Genomic DNA, 22,033 nt, shown 5'->3' on the forward strand with positions numbered 1-22,033 from the left:
ATATTTAAATACAGTCATCGTGTAGAACTGATTAGTTTGTCATTTTATTTAGTGATCAAACAAATCCCTGAATTTAACTGATCATTGGTCCTGTGCAGCTTCTAATGCATTCTGTAAAAACCCTGCAGATTCATCTCCGCCCATAATAAACCACATGAGAACCAGACCAATCAACATCCAATCAACTCAACGTGTACACGCACACACTTTAAACATCACATCTTTACTTGTACCTGCTTTTAAAGACCAATCTAGCACTTAGTGTTCATAAGACAGAAGCATGCTTCAACTGTTGTAAGTAATTTCAAAGCCAAAGGCAGTTTTCTTTTTCCTCCAGTTTTTTTTATATATTATTTGGCATCATTAAATTCCATAAATAATAAAATGGCAACAGTTAAATCCTTTCTGCATCAGTGCACCTCCGTTACAAACACATCACATACTAGATTGTCCTCAAACAGATGTTATGTTAAATATTAAGCTACGAGCGCTCAGAGAGAAAAGGCCTTCCATCCTCATCGACACAATCCTCCCATCCGCGTGGGGAAGTGTAACATTTGGCAGCTTCAGGTTAATCAGAGAACAACTGGAGGTTTCGCCCTCAACTGTCATATTCATCATCAGCCTCTAGAATCACAGGCAGGCGAAGGTTAAACAAGAAGCCCTCAGAACAGCGAGGTGAAGTAGACCGCGGCCGACTCGCCTCCAGCTCACTTGTTCCTCTTCCTGCTCTTGCCGGGGTTCATGTCGCTCTTGGTCTTCTGCAGGCGGGAGAAGATCTCTTTGAACAGCGCCTTGTACTCTGGCGTGTTCTGGCTCAGCCGTTTGTCCACCTGCTCCACCTGCCGGCTGATCCCCTCCAGGGCCTCCGGGGTGGAGGGGGTCTGCGGGGGCGTCGGAGGCCCGGCGACGGCCCCTGACGTGGAGGGCCCGGCACAGATCATGCTGTACCCCTTCATGGAGGGGTCCCTGGAGACGGGCCGCGAGGTCTGTGACCCGGCGTGGCACAGGCTCTCCTCGTGGCGCCGGCACTTGCCCAGCAGCTCCTCGTACTTCTCCAGCAGGGCGTGGTACTGCTCGTCCACCTCCCTCAGGATGGACATGCCCCGTTTGCGCACGCCGTTGGCATGCATGGCGTAGCTGCCCTGACGTCTGCCCGAAGCGTCTCGGGCTGAGATCGCGTTCAGGGCTGTGTCGCTGCAGCTCTTCCTCACCGGGCCCCCCTGCTGCCCGTTGCCCCCCGCCTCTCCAGCGCCTCCTTCCCCTCCCTCCTCCAGCCCCGTGCACACCTCCGGGGTGTCTGTCTCGGGCCCGTTGCTGAGCAGCGTCTCCAGGCCGTCTTCCATGCCCCCCATCAGACACATCCTGGACTTCCTCAGCTGCTGCATCTCCTGCAGCTCGGCCTCCAGCTCCCGGACCCTCAGCTGGCAGCCCTCGGCTCCTAGGAGACGCTGCTCCAGGCGCTCGAACTCCTGCAGCACGGTGGAGCACTCCCGCTCGGCGCCCTCCCTCTTGGACCGCTCCGTGGACATGGCTGAGCGCAGGGACGAGACGATGTCCCTCAGGCGCTCGTTCTCCTCATCCGCCGGCTGACCCTCAGCCAGGTCCACGCTGCCCGGGTTGGCCAACAGGAAACCATCCTCATACCTGAGAGGATGAAAAGAGTCGCATCACAAAGCTGCAGCTGGATTTCATACTCAACAACCCAGTGCATCACTGAAAACCATGCTGCAACCATAATAACACAACATGACATTTTCAAGGCATTTTACAAGGGGGCTGCAGATAAAGGCCAAGAAAATGTCCAGAGCAACAGTCTCAGACATTTGCGTCCTCACATACAGCCCCTCTGCTAAATCCCAGGAACATATCCTGTCTTCATTGCACGTCTAAAGCTACATGCTGATCTCGTGAGTGTGGATGTGCGTGCTGGTTCCTGTCCACTGGAAGGTAAACTCCAGTACTCAGTCACCTGGGGGCGGTGCAGAGCTCTTTGAGGCAGGGGAACGAGTGCACCGTCTTGCGTCGCTCCTTCTTCTCTCTGTGGACCCTCAGCTCCTCCAGAGTCCGCAGCTCCTCCACCCGAGTCGTCAGACTGTCCACCTGGCCCTGCAAGGTCTCCACGGTGCCCGTCATCCTGCGCATGCACACACACACAGACACACACACAAACACACAAACAAATGTTTGTCCTTGTGCTTGTTACGCCATCGATGAAATGACTTAATTCTCTCTTTTCTCAACGTACCCAGAGCGACAATGAGTCAGTGTTACAGAACAAAGAATGTGAGTGAGAACTATCTTTAGCCTTTAGTCCAGGACTGTGATCTGTTAAGAACTTCAATCCCTGATTATGGTTATGAAAGCTTGACGGCTGCTGGAGTGGACTGTTATGACACAGCGTTTATGAAATATGCAAAACCGTGGCAGGATTAAGACATTACACGACTTTCCTCCCGGCTGGCCTCCTTCAGGTTAATGTCTCTTTGGCTTTAAGTCGCCTCTTTAGCGACGTGTGTGAAGACGATGGCGGTTCCAGCAGCGGCGGCTCACCTGTCGATCTTCTGCTGCGAGGCCTTGCTCTCCAGCACCAGCTTCTCGTTGGTGATCTCCAGCTCCCGGGCGGTGACGTCCAGCTGCTCGTACACCTTCGCGTGCTGCTCGTTCATCTCCCGCAGCATCTCCAGCTGCTTGGACAAGTACTGAGAGGGAAAACATATTAAATATATATAAATAGGTGTACTTTTATACAGATGACAGTTCAATAACATCTGGTTTGTTGGTGTGGAGACAACAAAGGCCAGGAAATATAATGAAATCTCGCTCTGGTTTCAATGGATTCTCACTATAAGTCACTTTAGATTTGGGAATCTGCCAAATGCAGAAGTCTGAGAGCACATTTCACTTTTGAATTCACTGTGACTGTAACGTGATGTAAATCAGCCTGTTTGGCTTTGTGGTAAATCTATCAGATACAGACTTGGTTCATGTGTTTTCCTGCAGAGTTTGGTTCTGTTTCTGCAGCTGAGCAGATTCCTCTAGTGCTATAGAGCAGTGAGACGGTGACAGATTCAGTCATTTGCATATCGCAGATTAAAAAACACTTCTGTTCTTCATTTTTCCCTTTTTCCTGTTACGCTCCACATTTTTTGATAATAAGCTTAAGACACGATCCAAAACAAGCCAGCGCATGCCAGATATGTCTTGTGTGGGATGTGCATGAAATCTGTCAGATTCCTCCATCACACCCAGTGTGAGACGAGCGTACCTCTATCTCCTGCACTTGGTCCTCATTGTTGATGTACATCTGCTGGAGGGAGTCCTCCAGCTCCTTGTTGCGCTCCAGGAGAGTCTTACCGAGCTCTGCGGCCAAGTGCAGGTCTGAGAGGAGACAGGAGACAGCAGAGGATGACTGTGGGGTCACTGGGGGAGGGTGTGTGTGTGGGGGGGGGGGGGGGGGGGGGAGGAGGAGGGGGTCAGTTCTTCATTCCACCAGAAAACATTTGGACCAGAGCTCCGAGAGGCTAAACCCTTCTGGATCTGTATGAACTTAGTGAATTAGAGAAAATCCTTCGCTTGAATCAGGTCCTAGTTTCTGAAATCCTGAGTTTCCTGGCCTGGTTCTCTCTCAAGACGACCAACTGAGAGCCAAAGTATAAGAACTGAACTTTACTCAGTTCATATTCGAAAAGCTTTTGACAATTTGAATACATTTGAAAAAGAATTTCACTCGTACACCACAGCCAGGGACCCATCAGTCTTCTTAAATGGAATCTAGTCGCACCACATTTCACACACTCATGGATTTGAGTCTCCTTAAATGTGCCAGATTAGTTTTTCATCAAGATCCATCAATTATCAGAAAATTGTCATTTGTCACAATGTTAAAGAAAGTTTAAAATAAATCCTGGATCCACCTTCTGACCCATAAAACATCCTTCCACCAAGTTTCCCTAGAATTGAATCTATCTTACAAACAACTGTACCTCCTCCTTATTGGAGGTGACAAAAGATATAACTGCAACAAGCTACAGGCCTTCACACACTACAGGTCGAAAGAAAATGATTAAACCGGCTACAGTACTTTCCTCCACTGTGTTGATCACACTGACACAATACCTGTGGCCATGTGCACACTGGGGCCCTGAGCAGTGAAAACACAACAGGAGCCTCGCAGTTGCTGATATTTTACAACACAGCTTGAAACATAAATGATTCATCTCCTCTGGTGAATAAAACCCTCGCTGGGCCGAGGAGGAGGAAGAGGAGGAGGAGGAGGAGAACCCTGCTGGCTCTGGAGTGGGAGGATGGGAAGAAAACACAGAGTCACTGACATCCATTACTGGACATGAGCTCAGTGTTTTTATCACCACAGCGTCGGGGGGGGGGGGGGGGGGGGCACTGACAGGAACACACACACACGCATCACGTCATCATAGTGTAAATCAAAATGGACTAGATATCTGTAACGGCCCAGTTTGTGTCTGAATGGAGCAGGAATCCATCTGGTTTTTATTGTTTCTACCACAATATTTTATATTTTATATTTTATATTTTATATTTTATATTTTATATTTTATATTTTATATTTTATATTTTATATTTTATTTTATTTTATTCTATTGTATTGTATTTTATTGTATTCAAATGTACCGGCTGCTATGACGACTTAATTTCCCTTCGGGGATGAATAAAGTAATCTATCTATCTATCTATCTATCTAATAACATAAAACAGTGTTCATTTCTCCTTATTCATCTACAAGCATGTTATTCTTTTCATTAGAATTAATTAATAAAGGTTATTTTAACAAAGGCAGAGTTTTATTCCAATAGTCCATCCCTCTCACCCACCAAGGGAAACTGGGATGAGATCCACACTTGACATTTGGTCGTATGTGTATCTTTATTTAAACTGGGTCCCACTAGAAGAGCCTGAGCAGTCAATTGATTAAAATATCCTACACTATACATGGATCTTCTTTCTTTCTTCTTGGATTGAATGTTTGAGTCCCAGTTTGGCCGGGGCCGTTCTGTGTGCAGCATTCTTCATGAACCCATGAGCTCCCATGTGTGTTTTGGTTTCTGAGCTTTGTAAACTCCTTGCCTTGCTCATCAGTCATGGGGAAGTGCAGGGGAATTGTTTTACAATCCGGCCCAACTTGAAATGCACAAGTCAAAATCGTGATCGCAAACTTATTCACTTGAATGTTCTGAATAGAGAACGTGACCTCCTGAGACTCTCCAGCCTGTCGTGATCTCCTGGGAGAACCCTGTGGTGGCCTCCTTCACAGAAATAGAAAAGACTAGAAATAGGAAACAGAATCTTCACCAACAGATAACAGTGAGCTAAGAAGGAATCCGCTACAGCTCCGGGGGGGGGGGGGGGATGACCTTCCTCGACCCCGGTGGGTTGAACTAGCTGCTCTGATCCTCGTGTGTGTTCGCTGCTGCTGTCACTTCCTGTCTCAACGATGCAGAGCTGATAGCTGAACACAGGCCTGGATAACGAGGCGAGTGAGAGAGCGTGTGAGGGGAGAGCACAGCCCACAACCCCCCCCCCCCGGGAGGAGAGGAGGAAACACAACTCCCCCGACACCTGAGAACACAAAGGGTCTGATCATGTGCACCAATAACACCCAAGCGACCACGTGCAGGATCAAACCTGCATGGAACCATTTGATGCTTCGTACCACAGTGAGCCTTGAAGCTTCTCTTCTCCTGCCTCCTGCTCCTGCTTCTCTGTGATGCTCCCTCGTGCTTGAATCTCACGCTCGGTCACACGGCCCTCGAATGAGGCCGCGGCACATCCATGACATCACCGTGGATGAAGCGCCATCTGCCCCGACGCACTTCATATGTTTTGCCAGATTATAACGAAACCAGGGGTCACTGCATAGCAGGGGGGGGGGGGGGGGGGTGTTACATAACAGCAGCAGTTCTGGGGCAAAAATGATGCCCGAGCATGAGCCCCCCCCCCCCCTTAAAGCCTGGAATCTTTGATCCCTGCTCAGGAGGTCTCGTCTGGGGCTCCCTAATCAGATCAACCCGGGGGGGGGGGGGGGATTAATGACTGCACGGCGGCAGACACACAAATCCTGTACACACAACGATATATTATCCACCTGCCTGTCACTCATCTGAATATGAACGACGATGAGACACACAAAGTCTCTCACTGGATCAGCAGGTGATCAGGTGATGCTGCAGGAGGACACACACACACACACACACACACACACAGACACACACACACACACACACACACACAGACACACACACACACACACACACACACACACACACACACACACACACACACACACACACACACACACACCTCTCAACTGCCTAGAAAGTGCACACACCAAGTCATTACATCATTACATTTCACATCCGTGAGGTACAACGACTAATGCAAACACAACACCTCTGGATTATCATTACAACTCGATTGCTTATTACCTCTCTATTTATGTGAGACAGTGTATTTGCTCATGAATGTTGTATTAATTGTCATCTGTTGCACCTCTCCCCGTCCTGGGAGAGGGATCCCTCACTTGTGACTCTCTGATAGTGTACAGTTACATTTGATTGATTGATTGATTGAAAACAAGGTCTGTTTCCTGTCAGAGAACATAAACAATCACAAAATCCCTGTCCACCGTGTTTGGGTCAAATCTTTGAGACAGAGGAGTGAAGCCGAGGCCGTCGCCCACTCGGCTCTTCTGTGTTTTTCTTTGTCCACATCCACATCTGCAAAATGCTCTGGATTTCTCCTCCCACAATGGACGAGTTTGTCTCGACCTCTGGTGCCTGCACTAAATGTCACAGCCGAGATGAACGATGGGGGCGGTCACATCCTCCTCTGTCACTCACACACACCAGAGAGAGGAGGAAGTGATGGAAAACAGAGGAAGAGGAGAAGTGTTGATGTGGCTCTGGGAGGAAGGAGACGAAGCGAACATCCACTCAGACAGACAGACAGACACAGAGACACACAGAGACAGACAGACAGACAGACAGACAGACAGACAGACAGACAGACAGACAGACAGAGACAGGGCTATTCTGGGAAACACTGACAAGATAAAAAATAACTGGCAGGAGAGCAGCTGAAGTGAAGGCAGCTCCACACTCAGGTGCACACACACACACACAAACACCACACAAACACACACACACACACACACACACACAGGCAGGCAGAGACATGGGTTCACAATCATGATGGTGCAGGGATGTGTTTTTGTTTTCCAAATGGATGCAACCTCCTCCTCCCTTCTTCCTTCCTTTCTTTCCACCCTCCCTCCTCCTCCTCCTCCTCCTCCTCCTCCTCCTCCTCCTCCTCCTCCTCCTCAATGCATGAAGCCATTCACCCAAAAATTCACCCTGGATGTGCCTGGGTCTTTGTCCCACCTCCCTCAGGGGGGAGGCCGGGTGATGCCTCACCTTGCTCCAGGTCCCTCTGGTCGTACCACGGCTCCTCTTCCTCCGTCACGAACTCCTCCATCCCGCCTGCACGAAGCATCGATGCTGACCAACTTCTACCTCCACCACCTCCTCTTCCTCCTCCTACTCCTCCTCTTCTTCTTCTTCTTCTTCACCGGGGATGTGATTAGCTCATTCACTCGACCGGAAGTTCCTGCTGCTTGCTCCCCCCACCTCCCTCTCTCTCTCTCTCTCTCTCTATAACCCTTTCAGACAAGCGATTTAAGGAGTAAATCCGAGGCTGCAGCACCTGCCTCTGTCTGCAGCTCTGAGGCAAACCTGCAACCCGGCGATCGAACCTGCGGACAAACCACAGAGACCTGCAGCCTCCGGAGGAGACAAGTGAGTCTCTGTCTCATCAGTTTGAGGATGAGCAGCAGAGCCTCGAGGAGGAGGAGGAGGAGGAGGAGGAGGAAGGAGTAGCTGCTCCGCTTCTTCTCCTGATGAGGAGGGTGATGCGTTCAAGGGCGGTCGTAAATGTTGCAGGAAATAATAATAATAATAATAATTCCATTTGTGAGGGGAAACATGTCTTGCTGGTTTAGAGTTAAGGAAGATGTCGTTTTCAGAAATTGGGAAAAGAAAAGTTAATTAGATTTAGAGTCTTCAGCTCTGCATAACATTATCAAGATAAATTATAAGATAAAAAACATCCTATGTATAAAGATCAACATTAAAACATATAAAAAAAAGGTTTAAATGTATACTCTCTCTACAGTGATTAGTTTTTCTCTCTCCTTATTGTGTTTGTTTTGATTACAAACATAAATACTGAAGAGGAAAATAATAATAATAGTTTGTTTGTCCTCAACAAAACAGCAGTTTTTCTTTTATATGACGATAATAATAAAAACAGCATCATCAATTCACTTCATGCATTTTCACCCCTCCTCTTGCAGGATCTGAATTCAGGTACATCGGAAGATGGAAGTAACGTGAGGCACGTGAAGGCAGCACTGATGGAGGTGACGTCAATGTTACACTTGTCCCTGGCACTGACGTCTCCTCCTCCTCTTCCTCCTCCTCCTACTCCCCATAATTGGATTTGTCCAATTGAAGCTTTCATAAATATGAGTGACGTCTCACACTGTCTGTTGCTATTCAGTAAAGATTTTATTGTAAACGTTTGGCAGCAAAGAGCAGATCAACGACGGCTGCTCTCAGACTCAAGTCTTTGTCCATCGGTGCTTCCAGTTTCACTCTTTGGTGGTTTTTCCTCCACTGGTCTGTGGAGACAAACTGGGGCCTCACACAAACCTGACAGGCACTGACACAAGAAACCATCGAGATAAAAAAGAAAAATACACGTCCCACAGCACAAACAAGAAAATCTACCAAATTAGGTTTAAGTCAAATAAAGTACAGACTTTTATATCATACAGTATCTATCGTTTCTGCCCATTTGCTTTGCTGTCTGTTCTGCAGTTCAAGTCAAAATATGTAGCAGCAATAGTGTGTTTTTATGCTTTGACCAGTTTGCTGCAGAGTGTGTGCACTTCACATCACTGACAACCTGGGTAAGGCCTACTCCGTGGATTGGACATTGAGGACATTGAGTGCAGACATTCATGATCCCTAGAGGATAAACTCCAGTAATTCTCAGTATGACTATCAACACACAGAGACTTGAAAAATGTACAAGTGCAGGAGAAAAGGAGACAATAAGAAGAGCATAGTGCCACATACACAATATTCTCGAACTACACTGAGATGAAGTCGGTTTCTGCCTGCTCATTCATTTCAAGTTTTTGGTCGTCAGAAATGCAAAGTGTACACAACCTTCAGCTAACAGCCAGAGACATAAAAGAACACACATCATCGTTCTGCTTCTGCAATCTCCGGCTGTAAGCGTCCATGTTTTATTGCTTGATTGCTGACAAACCAGCAGCCGGGACCGAAAGCAGAAGTCTAGCAGCGGATCGACCATGAAACTGGCCGAGAGGCGTCCGTGGCAAAGCCTGAGATCAATGGAACAAGAGGCACTGACGAAGAGGAGGTGAAGGGGTTGGCCATAAAAACTGCGACGTTTCCCTTTTCCCATCATTCCTTGTTCTCTGTGGCGTTACAGCTGGGCGATCTTTTAAGGTGCTTCCAGTCGGCCTCGCTCTCACAGCGCTGGACTTTGCTGAAGAACTTCTTGATGAGAGCTTTGGCTTCTGCTTTAACTGTGGAAACAGAGAGACCAGAGAGTGGAGCTGGTTTCAGACGAGCACTGAACTGACATGTTTCATCCAGAGGGGGCCGTACGTGACGTGAAAAATGAAATGAAGTGAATACACATTTTGAGCCTGGGTGAGAATACAGCAGTCTGGTAACTCCACAGGGAGCAAGTGGGAGTGTTGAGGACGTTTCACACACGTGATTGACGCAAAACTGAAATATAAATATCTCAACTTTGAAAAGAAGAGAGGCTTATAAAGACTTCAGCCTCAAAAGACAAGATTCTGGAGCTTTTTGTGTTTGTTAACAGTTGTGGTATGTTTATTTTTGTAACGTATTTTTTGTGTATTTACCTTGACCTTTTCCCCGACTCGTTCCTTCGGCTAGAAGGTGAGACAAGTAGCGAGCAAAGGACTTGAACAGCTCCTGAACCAAAGAAAAGGAACCGCTGATGAATTCACTATCAAACAATTCAAACACGTTATTTCATTTCTTTCGGCTGCGTCTCTTCAAACATGACACGACAATCATCTTTCACACCTTCGTGGCAAACTTCCCCCGGGTGTAAAACGGGTCCAGGTATCGGACGACGACATCGGCCGCCTCCTTCAGCGTCAGCGGTGGCGGCGGCGGCTCACTCGCCGGCTGCAGGGCCCTCTCCTGCACGTTGGGGTTGAAGGTCACTCTCCTGCTGCTGCCGTCTGGAGGCCGGCTGCGTTTCGGGGGAGGAGGAGACGACGACTCTCCGTTTGCCTTCATGTGATCTGTCAACTGGACACAAGCATCAACATCAGCTACTGTGCAGGAAATCTATCATCAGACTGGATTAGACAGAGACACCCACCTCTGGTATTAGAGCTGGTTCGGCTGCTTCTTCTTCTTCTTCTTCTTTTCTGTTTGAGGGGTAAAAATTATCTGTTACAGTTGATATAAAAAAAAGCAGCAAAGTTTCCATTAAATGGTGAAATCACTTATTTGCAGACCTCAGTTCCTGATGAGGAGTGTCATGAATCTGCTTCAGCTCTAAAGTCTCTGTTTGAGGCGTTTCCTCCTCGTCATCATCATCATCAGCTATAACAATCACTTCATTTCTACTTTCCTCCTGCGTCTCCCCCTGAGCCTCGGCCTCCACCGGACTGTCCTCCATAGCGTCCACACTGGAAAGTGAGTCCTCCAGCTGGATGGTGTCTTCCTGCTGGAGTAAGGATGAAGTTTGAGACTCCACATCATCAAGTCCCTTCAGCTCCAGTGGCTCCTCCTGGTTTTTTTCCGTTGTTTGCTTCTTTGCAAAATACTGGGAAATGTTGCGGGAACTCTTCGCGGCTTCCGCCAGCTTCTGCTGCTTCCTGCTCGGGGCTTTGCCGGCTTTCGTCGGACTGTCCTCGGGGGCAGCGACTGCGTTTGCTCTGTCTCTGATGGACGATGTTACAGCTGAGGATGTGTCTGTGTTTGTCCTCTCCTTGTTGCCCTTGACAGACGACTCTCCGCAGCCTCCTGAGAAGTCATTGTAAAAACCACCACTCTCTGAGCCTTTGTTGGAAGCAGTTTCCAACATGGAGAGCGCCAGCAGTTCCTTGGCGGTCTTGAAGGGGTCGGATGAGCCCCTCAGGCCGGCTCCTACCCTCTTACGCTTCAGCTGCAGGAACAATGCAAAACACAATAATGTAAGGATTGCCTGAAGCACCACCATAACAACAGTGTTAACCAGGGGATCTTACAGAGTAGATTTCAGATGCAGGTGTGAACCCCTGAAGCTCCTCAGGAAAGCACGAAGATGAGGAGGTGGATGCTTCCCCTGTGGGTTTCGACTCAACTTCTCCAGCTTCACCGACGCTGGTCGTCTTGTCTCCTTTTCCCTTTTCTCCTCCAGTCGAGGAAGTTGCTGCTTTCTTCATTTCGGCCACCTTCAGAATAAGAGACGAGTTCGGGGATGTGTATCTTCGTTTCATCAGCGGCAGATCAGTGGGAACCTACCTTCTTCAGCACAGCAGCCTTGTACAAGTTGGAAGACTTGCTGCTCCTGAAGACCTCGTGTTCCATATCGGCCGCCGAGGACAGAGGGTCGTAGCTGAGAGATGGAGAGGAGAGGAAGAACAGCGCAAGGCGATTGATGATTCTGAGGAAAATCAAGTATGCATGAGAATGATGATTCAAGGATGTGTCTGCATACTCACATGAATGTGCCTCCTGCCCCCTGGTGGTCATTTATTGCCTCTTCCAGGAGGTACAGGCAGTGCTCTCTGGCCTGGAATATAAGGGAATTAACAATCAAATAAAAACAGTGACAAAATTAAATGTTATTTATTAAATAAGTTATTAATAACAGAAGATTTAAAAGAATTGAGTCTGCTACAGGAGTTCAGATACATTCTGTATTTACATCTGTATTTTCAAGTCCTCATTTCTAAAAAGTTAAGACTTTCATTTTGTACGAGATGACAAAGCAAACACATTTTCTTATCATGTGTAGAGTTGATATATCATCATGTGAAATAGATTTAATTTAAAATACACATGTTTATGTAATACATAAATGAGCCACAGTGGCAGTGTGCTGCCGTCTCCTTGTCTTTGTTTATGCGAGTGGAGCTGTTGTGTTGCTCAGTTGAAACGCTGGCTCCACCGTCCCCCTTCGCATCACATGACACATGAGTCACTGAATTCCTGCAGAGGTGTTAATGAATGCAGCGGGTATGAGGAATGTGTTGGTGGCGTTCGACTGCTCCTCTGTACCTTCACCGTGAGCCTGGGGATCCTCTGGCTGCTGGCATCTCGGAGTCGGCAGCTGTCGTCTGCACAGAGGGACACACGGTTACGTTGACAGTAAACTTCAGCCTGCGTATTGATTCAAAGTTATTTTCTTCTTCACTTATTTTACCTGGAGGAACAAAATCTCCCCTCTGACCGTCGGTTCCCTGAAGCAACACAGACAGAAGTTGGTAGTTAGTTCGAGTAAAACAGGGTAGTGTTTTCTCCATGTCAAAATAACAGATTTTCACAAAACTCTGTGGGAATTGGGACGTTGCCCGACTGATGCTTTTCATTTGAGTTTCAAACAAACACAATGTCAGCTTCAGTGGCTTTAAAGGCAAAGTGGACCAAACACTATTTACCTCTGGGTGCTTGGAGTCTCTCTAAGAACTTAGATGATGTTGTGAAGCAATGTGGGATCATCACTGCTGATAAAAATCGACCTGACTTGGATGAGTTGATGCACATACACTACCGTTCAAAAGTTTGGGGTCAACCAGACAATTTCGTGTTTTCCATGAAAACTCAAACTTTTCATGAAAAACACTTCATGGAAAAAACTTGTCAAGACATTAACAAGTTCAGAAATAATGATTTTTATTTGAATTATTAATTTTGATCGTCAAACTTTGCTTTCGTCAAAGGATGCTCCATTTGCAGCAATTACAGCATTGCAGACCTTTGGCATTCTAGCTGTTAATTTGTTGAGGTAATATTTAGAAATGTCACCCCACCTTTCCACCTTTCCTGAAGCCCCTCCCACAAGTTGGTTTGGCTTGATGGGCACTTCTTGCGTACCATACGGTCAAGCTCCTCCCACAACAGCTCAATTGGGTTGACTGAGCTGGCCACTCCATTACAGACAGCTTACCAGCTGCCTGCTTCTTCCCTAAATAGTTCTTGCATAACTTGGAGGTGTGCGTTGGGTCATTGGCTCCAATCAAGCGCTGTCGCCATTGTATCCTTTTTAAAATCCCTTTTGCCTTGTACAAATCTCCCACTCTACCAGCACCAAAGCAGCCACAGACCATCACATGACCTCCACCATGCTGGACAGATGGCGTCAGGCACTCTTCCAGAATCTTTTCACCTGTTCTGTGTCTCAAAAATGTTCTTCTATGTGATCCAAACACCTCAAACTTTGATTTGTCTGTCCATAATACTTTTTTCGAATCTTCCTCTGTCCAATGTCTGTATTCTTTTGCTCATATCTATCTTTTATTTTTATTGGCCAGTCTCAGATATGGATTTTTCTTTGCCACTCAGCCTAGAAGGCCAGCATCCCGGAGTAGCCTCTTCACTGTAGATGCTGACACTGGTGTTTTGCGGGTACCATTTAAAGATCTGCCAGTTGAGGACTTATGAGGCGTCTATTTCTCAAACAAGAGACTCTAATACACTTGTGGTCTTCCTGAGTTGTGCACCGGGGCACCCCACTTCTCTTTCTACTCTGGTTAGAGCCCATTTGTGCTGTTCTCTGAAGAGAGTATGCACACCGTTGTAGGAAATGATCAGTTTCTTCGAAATTTCTCGCATTGAATAGCCCTCATTTCTAAGAACAAGAATAGACTGGGGAGTTTCACATGAAAGTTCTATTTTTCTGGCCATTTTGAGAGTATAATAGAACCCACAAATGTGATGCTCCAGGTACTCAACTAGCTCAAAGGAAGCCCAGTTTTATAGCTTTTCTCACCAGCTAGTTTTCAGCTATGCTAACATAATTGCACAAGGGTTTTCTAATCATGCATTAGTCTTCTAAGGGGATTAGAAAACACAATGTACCATTAGAACACTGGAGTGATAGTTGCTGGAAAAAGGCCTCTATACACCTATGTAGATATTTCTTTAAAAACCAGACGTTTCTACCTAGAATAGTCATTAACCACATCAACAATGTGAATGTGAGTGTATTTCTGAATAATTTAATGTGATCTTCATTGAAAAAAACAGTGCTTTTCTTTGAAAAATAAGGAAATTTCTAATTGACCCCAATCTTTTGAACGGTAGTGTCTGTTTTATCAAAGTTCTCCTATAGGGCGTGTATATATATTTAGGGTAGCATGACATTAATCTGGTATTTCTCTTCATTAAACTTAAATATAGTTCAGTGAAATGAAATTTCCATTACGATGAAACCTTCCTGTTCGTTTAAGTTCTTCTTTCAGTATTTAACGTTATGACATTCCTTATTTTACTGTATGTGTTGTAAACTGGCTCCACTCGGACCTGCTGAGGAATCGTTTGCCTTCAGTGTTGTGCCACAGCTCCACTGAACATGTGGGAGCGATTTACTACGAGCTGCAGTTACAGGGGCCCCAGCAGCCCCCTGTCTTTCTGCTACCCACAGCTGGTGAGCAGATGTACGGACTAGAAACTCAATGCTAAACCATGTACAGAGTTGTTTTAGAGACAGTTTATATTATTAAACACTGAGTTTTTCACCTTCCGTAGGTTCATCTGCTTCTTGAAGAGGTCAGTAAACTCCTTTTTCCTGTGTGAGCCATCATCTTCACTGCCGCTGTTCTCCCCTTCATCAAACCTACACGGTGTGAGATCAGTGTCAGTCTACTGCTTCTGCATTGAAATTATATGACACACATCAGAACTATGACATCCCTACAGGGACAAATCAAATGTCCTGCCTCTCAAAGCCGTAGCCCTTCCGTCCACCTTCATACTGTTTGGGAATGAAGCCAAACGGTCCCGTGGGCTCGTTGCTCTGAGCTGCAGCGGTTCTGGTGCTGAGGCTGGACCCCTTCTCCAGCTGGGCTCGAACAGCTTTAGGGTCGCGGCAGAAGTCGCAGGCGCCGGCACAGTTTGGTGCCTTGTCCCCGAAGAACTTGGAGATGATGGCATGACGACAACTGTTGGGTAGAGGAGAGACGCGAATAAATGTGCTGATATCGCTCCTGCAAGTTAGAATAAATTCACAAAACAATCCGGAACTAGCTGCGTATTCAAGTTTGCCTTTAAATAGTGAAGAGCAAACACCACTGCATCATGCACAGGCTGCTAGGGCAACTTTTCTGGAGCATGACCGATCATTAAGATGTTGTGTAACCGCCACAACCTTCATGATCGATTTTTCGATCATTTTTTTTTCTAGCCAAATAGAACTCCCTTGACACATGACATAAAAAATATAGCTGTCTGGAAAACACAACACAAAAGCTTAATTACACACAGAGCTATTAACATCTGCACTTATGAATGTTCTGATATAAAAAATGCATTAGAGCAAATTAAATCTTAATTTGACGGGTGATTTTTAGTCTCAGCTTCCTGCACATTAAAGCTTTTTGGAAACAGAACATCCAGTTCTTTCTAACAGCAGTTCTTTCTCTCCCTTCACGTTGTTGTTGTTTTTTAAATCCCTGTTTTTTCCTTGTGATTTTTCCACTCGTTTTAAAAGGCCTATATCAGGTCCAGTATTATGTAACAGTCAATATTCACACAACAACCACCACACACACAGAGTGTGGTTGGGAAGCGGCTCATTAGACGAGCCACTTTCTACAGAACAACATTCTAACTACCTTGCTAGAAATGGAGACGCTGCCTCCACAGCCGCGAAAGAGAGAGGAGCAGTCTAAACCAAAAGGAGGTGGGGAAAGACGAGGAGGAACACAAAGAGTGTGTGAAGTGAACACTCCCAGGCAGCTGTGGACGCATACAAACTAAAGTAAGGCTCACCAGTCAAATTGCACAGCAGATGACTACTGGGTGTGTGTGACATCAACAAAAACCACTAAAGAAGGGAACAAGCCTGAGGAGCAGAAGAAGAAGCTTTGGAAGATAACAACGTTCAAGGGAAGGAAAGATTCCAAAGCAGCGTGGAGGTGAACTACAGAGGAGCAGGGAAAGAGATTTGTTTGAGTGTCATCTCACTTTTCTTTCGACTCCTCATGCAGACCATCATCTGTATCCGAGACATTATCCCTCCTAACCCTAATCTCAACCTGTCTGCTAATCTCAGGCAGCGTCAGAAGACTTCTCTGGATGATTGAGTGCATTCAGACGCTCCGCAGGCAAAACTCCTGCCTCGCTCGTCGCTGTCTCCTCCTCATCAACTGGTCTGCTCACTTCTGCTTTGTTATTTCTGACACTTAAGTCTGGGCTCTCGGCTAAGTGAGTGAAAACAGCAAGGGCTCTCGCAGGTAAGTGCTTTAACAGCGAGTGTGTCTGTTTTAAATGTGTTTCAGAGACAAAGCATCTGAGAAAAGGGACAGACTGGAAAGAATGAGAAGAAGGATTTTAAGATATGGACACAGAGACCATCTAACTTGTCAGCTTTAAAATGAGGAATTGTTTAAAAAGTACAATAACTGTATTATAACAGCTGGATGTTGATACATGATGTAACACTGGATAAAAACAAAGTGTAAAATCAACAACATCAAGCACCGACGGAGCATAAATGTTATTTATCAATCAGGGTCATCGATTAGTTTGGTAAAACCGCTAAATGTTATTTTTAGACTTTGGTTTTGGAATAGGTTGGATACACAAAATGATATGTATGATTATTTTTTGTTTTATCTCTTACTTTTGGACAGAGGAAGGCTAATTGTTTCCCCCTGTTTCTAGTCTTTGTGCTAAGCTAAGCTAAGCAAACACTTTTGACAAAAAACGTTTGGCAAGACATAATAAGTTCTGTCCCCAAAGTGTTAAACTAGAAAACTTTATGCTGTTATCCAATGTTTGTACCATTCCACCACGTCTTCTTGTTATGCAGTGCAACACAACACCACAAACCAGCAAATAGTTGAACCCCAAGACAGTCACACCCTTGTCACACAGACAATGGTAAATCATGCATAGTTTGACACCAGCCACTACAATTATATAACATTGTTATAGATGCAGCACCGTCTATACAAAGAAAAACTCATTAAAACAGATGGGAAACTGACAAGTTCAACACAGAGCAGAACCCTGCTTTGTGTTTCACCTCTGACTCTTATGCTTTCTTACAGAAGGCTTGAGAGAGGGTTAAACTATTCTAAATGCTTTACCTCCTGAACCTCCAGCACCTCCCTCTGTATTATCACTCCCAAACACCTGCTTGGCTAGAAACACTACATACTTTCCATCTGTTCACTCCCAGCCAGTCAAAGGTCTGTCTTTCTCTCGCTGCAATCCTCCCAATATCTCTATAGGTTGAGAACCTGTTAAGCAGCACTTTGTCACGTCCCAATATAAACAGCTGGAAATGATCCTCTTGTGTCAATACACCAGTGATGTTGTCTGACCCACTCTGGGTTACAGGAACAGGAGTTACATCCTGATGGCACTGAACGAAGGCAAATAAAGATCAACCCTGTGTAAATACATCCACCCTTATTGCTGCTTTGTCAATAGGATGGATGCCGGAGAACAGACGCTGACCCTTCTGAGCAGGGTATGGGTGAAGCTGCAGAATCTGCCCAGCGCCAACGGTATAGATCTGGGGGCTTTCTTCGTCCTGCTCACTTTCATCTGTGAGTCACCTCTCTTCCTGTACTGATTTTCTGGAGTCTTAAAAAAAACATTCTGGCCGTGACACTGCTGATTTGCTCTCCCACAGTGATGGTGGTGGCTATTGCAGTGGTGACCTGCTTGAGCTGCTGCTGCTGCTGCCGCTGCTGCAAGGCCAAGATGAAGGGACCGAATATCTGAACAAATGTGCTCCACACGAAGAGAACTGCAATAACATGTACAATAACTGGACTTGCAACTCCCACGTCAGGCATCTAAGCACAGACAAAAGGGTTGCAAGAGTTTCTCTGCAGCTCTCGACTCCGGCTGCGACTCATGCCCATGTGATTTATAGGCGACATTTAAGATGGGTGTGTTCGGTGGCACCGAAGAGGCCAAACCCTTGAACAATAAACTGAATTGTCAAGCACAGAGAGGGGTGACCTGACTGCCTGCCAGGCACACCTGCAAAAAGCTGCATGGTTTTCAGGAGAATCCACATTCCATGGAGCATCCCTGCTCTCTACAGGGCAACAACAACTCTCCTGAAGTGGGGAGAAGGCCGGGCCACACCCAAAAGGCAACTCTAAATTATGCAGGGGAAAAAACATGGAATTTGAGCTGGGAAAATTAAAAATAATAAAATAAATAGGATATCAACAGTAAAAGTAAGATGTGATGGGGGAATGTAAATTGCTTTGTTAATGAGTCATTGTTGAGGAGTTGGATAAGATTCCCCTAAGGGGGGGAAGCTGTTTCAGAGCTGGGCCGTGAAGAGAGATCAAGTCTGCCCTCTGCTGTACACAAACCGGGATGCCACGTGTATGATGAAAGTTATATTATGTATGATGTACTCAAGAAAAGGGAAAATTTATTGTGTAATGAGTAAGTGAGGCTTTGACTCAACACTTATTGTACTGCCTACTGTAAATAATAAACAAAAAGTGAGAGTGATTCCTTCACTTACCCTTCTTTCTCACAGAATGACACCATGGCTTCGAAGTCTTTTATCGCAGATTTGTCCGCCTCCTTTGAAGAGCCACGTTTTTTCTGTGGAAATATTGATAAAAGATGTACTAAAACCTTGACGTTTATCTGAATCCTTACATTGTGAGTCCTCTGTTTGCTAAGCCGACCTGTCTGCGGCCCACTTCCTGTCGGATGAGGAAGTTAATTTGCTCCTTGTCTCTCCGGGAGTAGTATGTGCGACAGGAGGCGGGCAGTCCGTCTCTGCCCGATCGCCCAGACTCTTGGTAGTAACTGGCCAACGACTTAGCAAGGTTCCAATGAGCTACAAACCTGTGGGATTAACAAAAACATCAGCATCTACACCCTTAAATACAGTAAGTAGTACAGAATAATACAGACATCCCCCCCATTCCCTCACCTGACGTTGGCCTTGTCTACTCCCATGCCGAAACTGATGGTGGCGACAATAACCAAAACTTTGCCCTGCATCCATTCATTCTGAGCCTCTGTGCGATCTCCTGTTTTCAAACCTGCAACAGAAGCACAAGTCAAACACTTCTTTCTGGTATTTTCTAATTTTCTAATGCTGCACATACTGAGCAGAGAAACTCATATACCTGCATGATAAGGCTTGGACAGGACACCCAGCTTGGTCAGCTGGTAAGCCACCGTTTCACAGCCGTCCCTGGTCCGACAGTAAACAATCCCACAGCCCTGTTCACAAACATCAAGAATGAGGAAACCAGCAGCATCAGGGGAAATATCACCAGCCAAAGCGATTCAATTCAGCATCAAAGAATTCTATGATATACAATACTGCAAAAACAATGTCTGGTCACACAAATAATCAGTAGTGTTATAGTGTTCTGCAGGATGTGACTTTGTTTCATCTCAGGATGGAAACTGATGTCGGCACCGTGTGTTAAAACAACAGCTTTGTTATCCAGAAGTAAAAAATCCAGCCTTCAGCACATTGCTGCGTTTTTGTTCAGTAGCAGAATCAAACCTTCATATTTCATATAACAACAAACCGATATTATCAAACTAGTATCCGCTTAGTAGTGTCAGATATAAATTCTACCCTGTATAAACTGTGTGTTGTCTAACAAGGAACAGAAATGCAAAATTTCATTTATTAGAAACTATTCCGTGCAAGTGGAAACTAATAATAAATTACTGGAAACCTTAGGGTGGCCATTGCAGTTGGCTTATGATTAATGTATTTTTGTATTTCTGTTCTTTGTTTGCATCCAACACAACTTGTATATTAAACTGTGGGGAGAGTCACAGTGAAGAATCCAAACCCCTCAGAGTCCAGTCTACTCACCTGTCCATTAGACCCGCTGTCCAGCGCCAGTGCCTGCTTGATAAAAGCATGGAGGTGGACATAAGGGTTCGGCAGCAGCTCCAGGAAGATCACATCATAGTGCAAGTTACTGCGAAACACCTCTGTGACAAAAGACAGCGGCAACTGCAGCCTGAGGGACTTAAGAATGTCCTCCTGCACGTTCTTGGGTGCTGTCGCGGTCAGGGCCAAGCAGGGAACGCCAGGTAGGCGTGCACGCAGCTCACCCAGTTTGAGGTAGTCCGGCCTAAAGTCATGGCCCCACTGGGAGACGCAGTGAGCCTCGTCCACGGCCATGTAGGACAGCAGGCCGCGGGATAACAGGCCCGTCAGGCACGGCCTGAACGAGGAGGACGCCAACATCTCCGGAGTGATATAGAGGAGCTTGAGCTTCGGCTGGCTGCTCTCCAGGTCGCCCATGATCAGACGGCGCTCGCCTACTGGGAGCTTGGAGTTGATGGAGCAGGCGGGGATATTCAGCTCCCTCAGGCGTTGCACTTGGTCCTGGGAAAGGAGCGACACGTGACTGAGAGTGTACACAGAAGCTCATACATGTGTGATGTGTTAGCAAATAATGATGATGATGCAAAGTTGTCACGGAATTCAAACACAGACGCCTTCTATTGCCTGGTATATTTCATTGGCTGTGAATAATAGTAATGTGTCCAGTAAGAAGGCTGAACAACAGCCATCATACTGGACACTATCTACTATGACGATGATCTGTGAGTCTCGGGTGGTGAAAGGGCGAGCCGTGACTACAGACGAAGCCCCTCCCCTTTTTAGTACACACAAGATTTAACCATCCGGCATGGAACCAACAGGACTCGCACATCATTTGGGGCCTTGAGTATTGCACTGTTGAACAAGCTGTGAATCTTGGTGTGGGAGGGTGTCACACCTTATAACATGTAGAGCCCTTTTTATGAAAGAATCTATCGATCTACCTATCCCCCATCTAACGACCTACTGCCCCTCCCACCTCAAGTTCCTACATACCAACCCACCTAACTACATTGTGCCCCACCCATCTTGAGTCCCCATTTACCTACCTATCTGCCTACCCACCAAGCCATCTTCTGCCCCACCCACCTCAAGTCCCTACCCACCGACCTACCAACCTACCTACCTAGTACCCATCTACCTTCCTACCTATCCACCTATTTACTTACCCACCTCCCTACCAACCTACCTTCCTTCCTACCCATCTACCCCCCTATTTACTAACATATGCACCCACCCACCCACCTCCCTACATTCCATTGGATGACAGGCACAGCCACTGACCTGGATGAGAGCGATGAGCGGGGATATGACCAGTGTGATGCCCTCAGCCATCACCGCAGGAAGCTGGTAACAGAGGGACTTCCCTGCTCCTGTGGGCATACACACGAACACATCCCGGTCTCCTGCACACAGGAAACACCAGCATGTCACACTACAAAAACAACAACAACAACAACAACAACAACAACAACACTCCACGTGCAGCTTCATGTTGTCAGACCTCAGGGGAACCTGCTGCTAGCTAAACAGAAGCTAACGTGCTAGTTAGCAGATAAACACAGAGCCGGGGAACCCACCTCTGAGCACAGCGCTCACCACGTCCTCCTGGACCTTGGTCCTGAAGCCGTCGAACCCGAAGTGGGTTTTTAACGCCGCTTTCACACTCGCGGTCATGTTGTTCGTGTGATGAGACCCTCTCCGGAGTCTTTATCCCCCCGAGCCCAAAACACCCGAGGAGGGCGAACTCACTGCGGGTGGACAGAAGAACAAGGTGAGCCAATCAGAGCCTGGGAAGCAGCGGCAGGGCGCCTGGTGTCGTCGCACACAAATGACGTCAGTTATAATAAAAACGGTT

The 22,033-nt window shown here is 46.5% G+C and overlaps 2 protein-coding genes and 1 long non-coding RNA gene across 4 annotated transcripts; 1 reads left to right on the top strand and 2 right to left on the bottom strand.

Moving 5' to 3' along the window:
• Positions 1-22: 22 nt before the first annotated feature.
• On the bottom strand, positions 23-7,586 carry cdr2l (cerebellar degeneration-related protein 2-like). Its single transcript, XM_062408689.1, has 5 exons — positions 7,452-7,586; positions 3,269-3,381; positions 2,554-2,702; positions 1,973-2,137; positions 23-1,647 (listed from the first exon to the last, which is right to left on the bottom strand). Exons 1-5 carry the CDS (start codon positions 7,528-7,530, stop codon positions 711-713), a joined length of 1,443 nt encoding a protein of 480 aa, XP_062264673.1. The 5' UTR covers positions 7,531-7,586; the 3' UTR covers positions 23-710.
• A 998-nt stretch (positions 7,587-8,584) lies between these two features.
• On the bottom strand, positions 8,585-21,924 carry recql5 (RecQ helicase-like 5). Its single transcript, XM_062408688.1, has 19 exons — positions 21,756-21,924; positions 21,460-21,581; positions 20,155-20,676; positions 19,445-19,541; positions 19,246-19,357; positions 18,995-19,157; positions 18,826-18,908; positions 15,044-15,265; positions 14,844-14,940; positions 12,529-12,565; positions 12,384-12,442; positions 11,825-11,895; positions 11,625-11,718; positions 11,369-11,554; positions 10,634-11,286; positions 10,495-10,543; positions 10,191-10,421; positions 10,004-10,076; positions 8,585-9,655 (listed from the first exon to the last, which is right to left on the bottom strand). The coding sequence occupies exons 1-19, from the start codon at positions 21,850-21,852 to the stop codon at positions 9,531-9,533; spliced, it is 3,093 nt and encodes a 1,030-aa protein (XP_062264672.1). The 5' UTR covers positions 21,853-21,924; the 3' UTR covers positions 8,585-9,530.
• On the top strand, positions 15,295-18,847 carry LOC133971373 (uncharacterized). Of its 2 annotated transcripts, XR_009924375.1 has the most exons (4): positions 15,295-16,240; positions 16,378-16,558; positions 17,763-17,881; positions 17,968-18,847. It is a non-coding gene; the product is annotated as an uncharacterized LOC133971373 (long non-coding RNA). The 2 variants fall into 2 exon arrangements; XR_009924374.1 differs by having other exon boundaries at positions 15,500-16,558.
• Positions 21,925-22,033: the final 109 nt, after the last annotated feature.

The sequence above is a fragment of the Platichthys flesus genome, chromosome 16, assembly GCF_949316205.1.
Source record: "Platichthys flesus chromosome 16, fPlaFle2.1, whole genome shotgun sequence".
Lineage (NCBI taxonomy): Eukaryota > Metazoa > Chordata > Actinopteri > Pleuronectiformes > Pleuronectidae > Platichthys > Platichthys flesus.

Bases quoted from the DNA above. Each gene is read 5' to 3' on its own strand.
- cdr2l (XM_062408689.1), bottom strand. From the start codon at position 7,530: ATGCTTCGTGCAGGCGGGATGGAGGAGTTCGTGACGGAGGAAGAGGAG. The intron at 3,382-7,451 runs GTGAGGCATCAC...GTCTCCTCTCAG, and splicing joins CCAGAGGGACCTGGAGCAAG to ACCTGCACTTGGCCGCAGAG. The intron at 2,703-3,268 runs GTACGCTCGTCT...TTTCCCTCTCAG, and splicing joins ACCAAGTGCAGGAGATAGAG to TACTTGTCCAAGCAGCTGGA.
- recql5 (XM_062408688.1), bottom strand. From the start codon at position 21,852: ATGACCGCGAGTGTGAAAGCGGCGTTAAAAACCCACTTCGGGTTCGAC. The intron at 12,443-12,528 runs GTAAAATAAGTG...CCCTCTGTGCAG, and splicing joins GGGAGATTTTGTTCCTCCAG to ACGACAGCTGCCGACTCCGA. The intron at 11,555-11,624 runs GTAGGTTCCCAC...CTTATTCTGAAG, and splicing joins AGGCTGCTGTGCTGAAGAAG to GTGGCCGAAATGAAGAAAGC.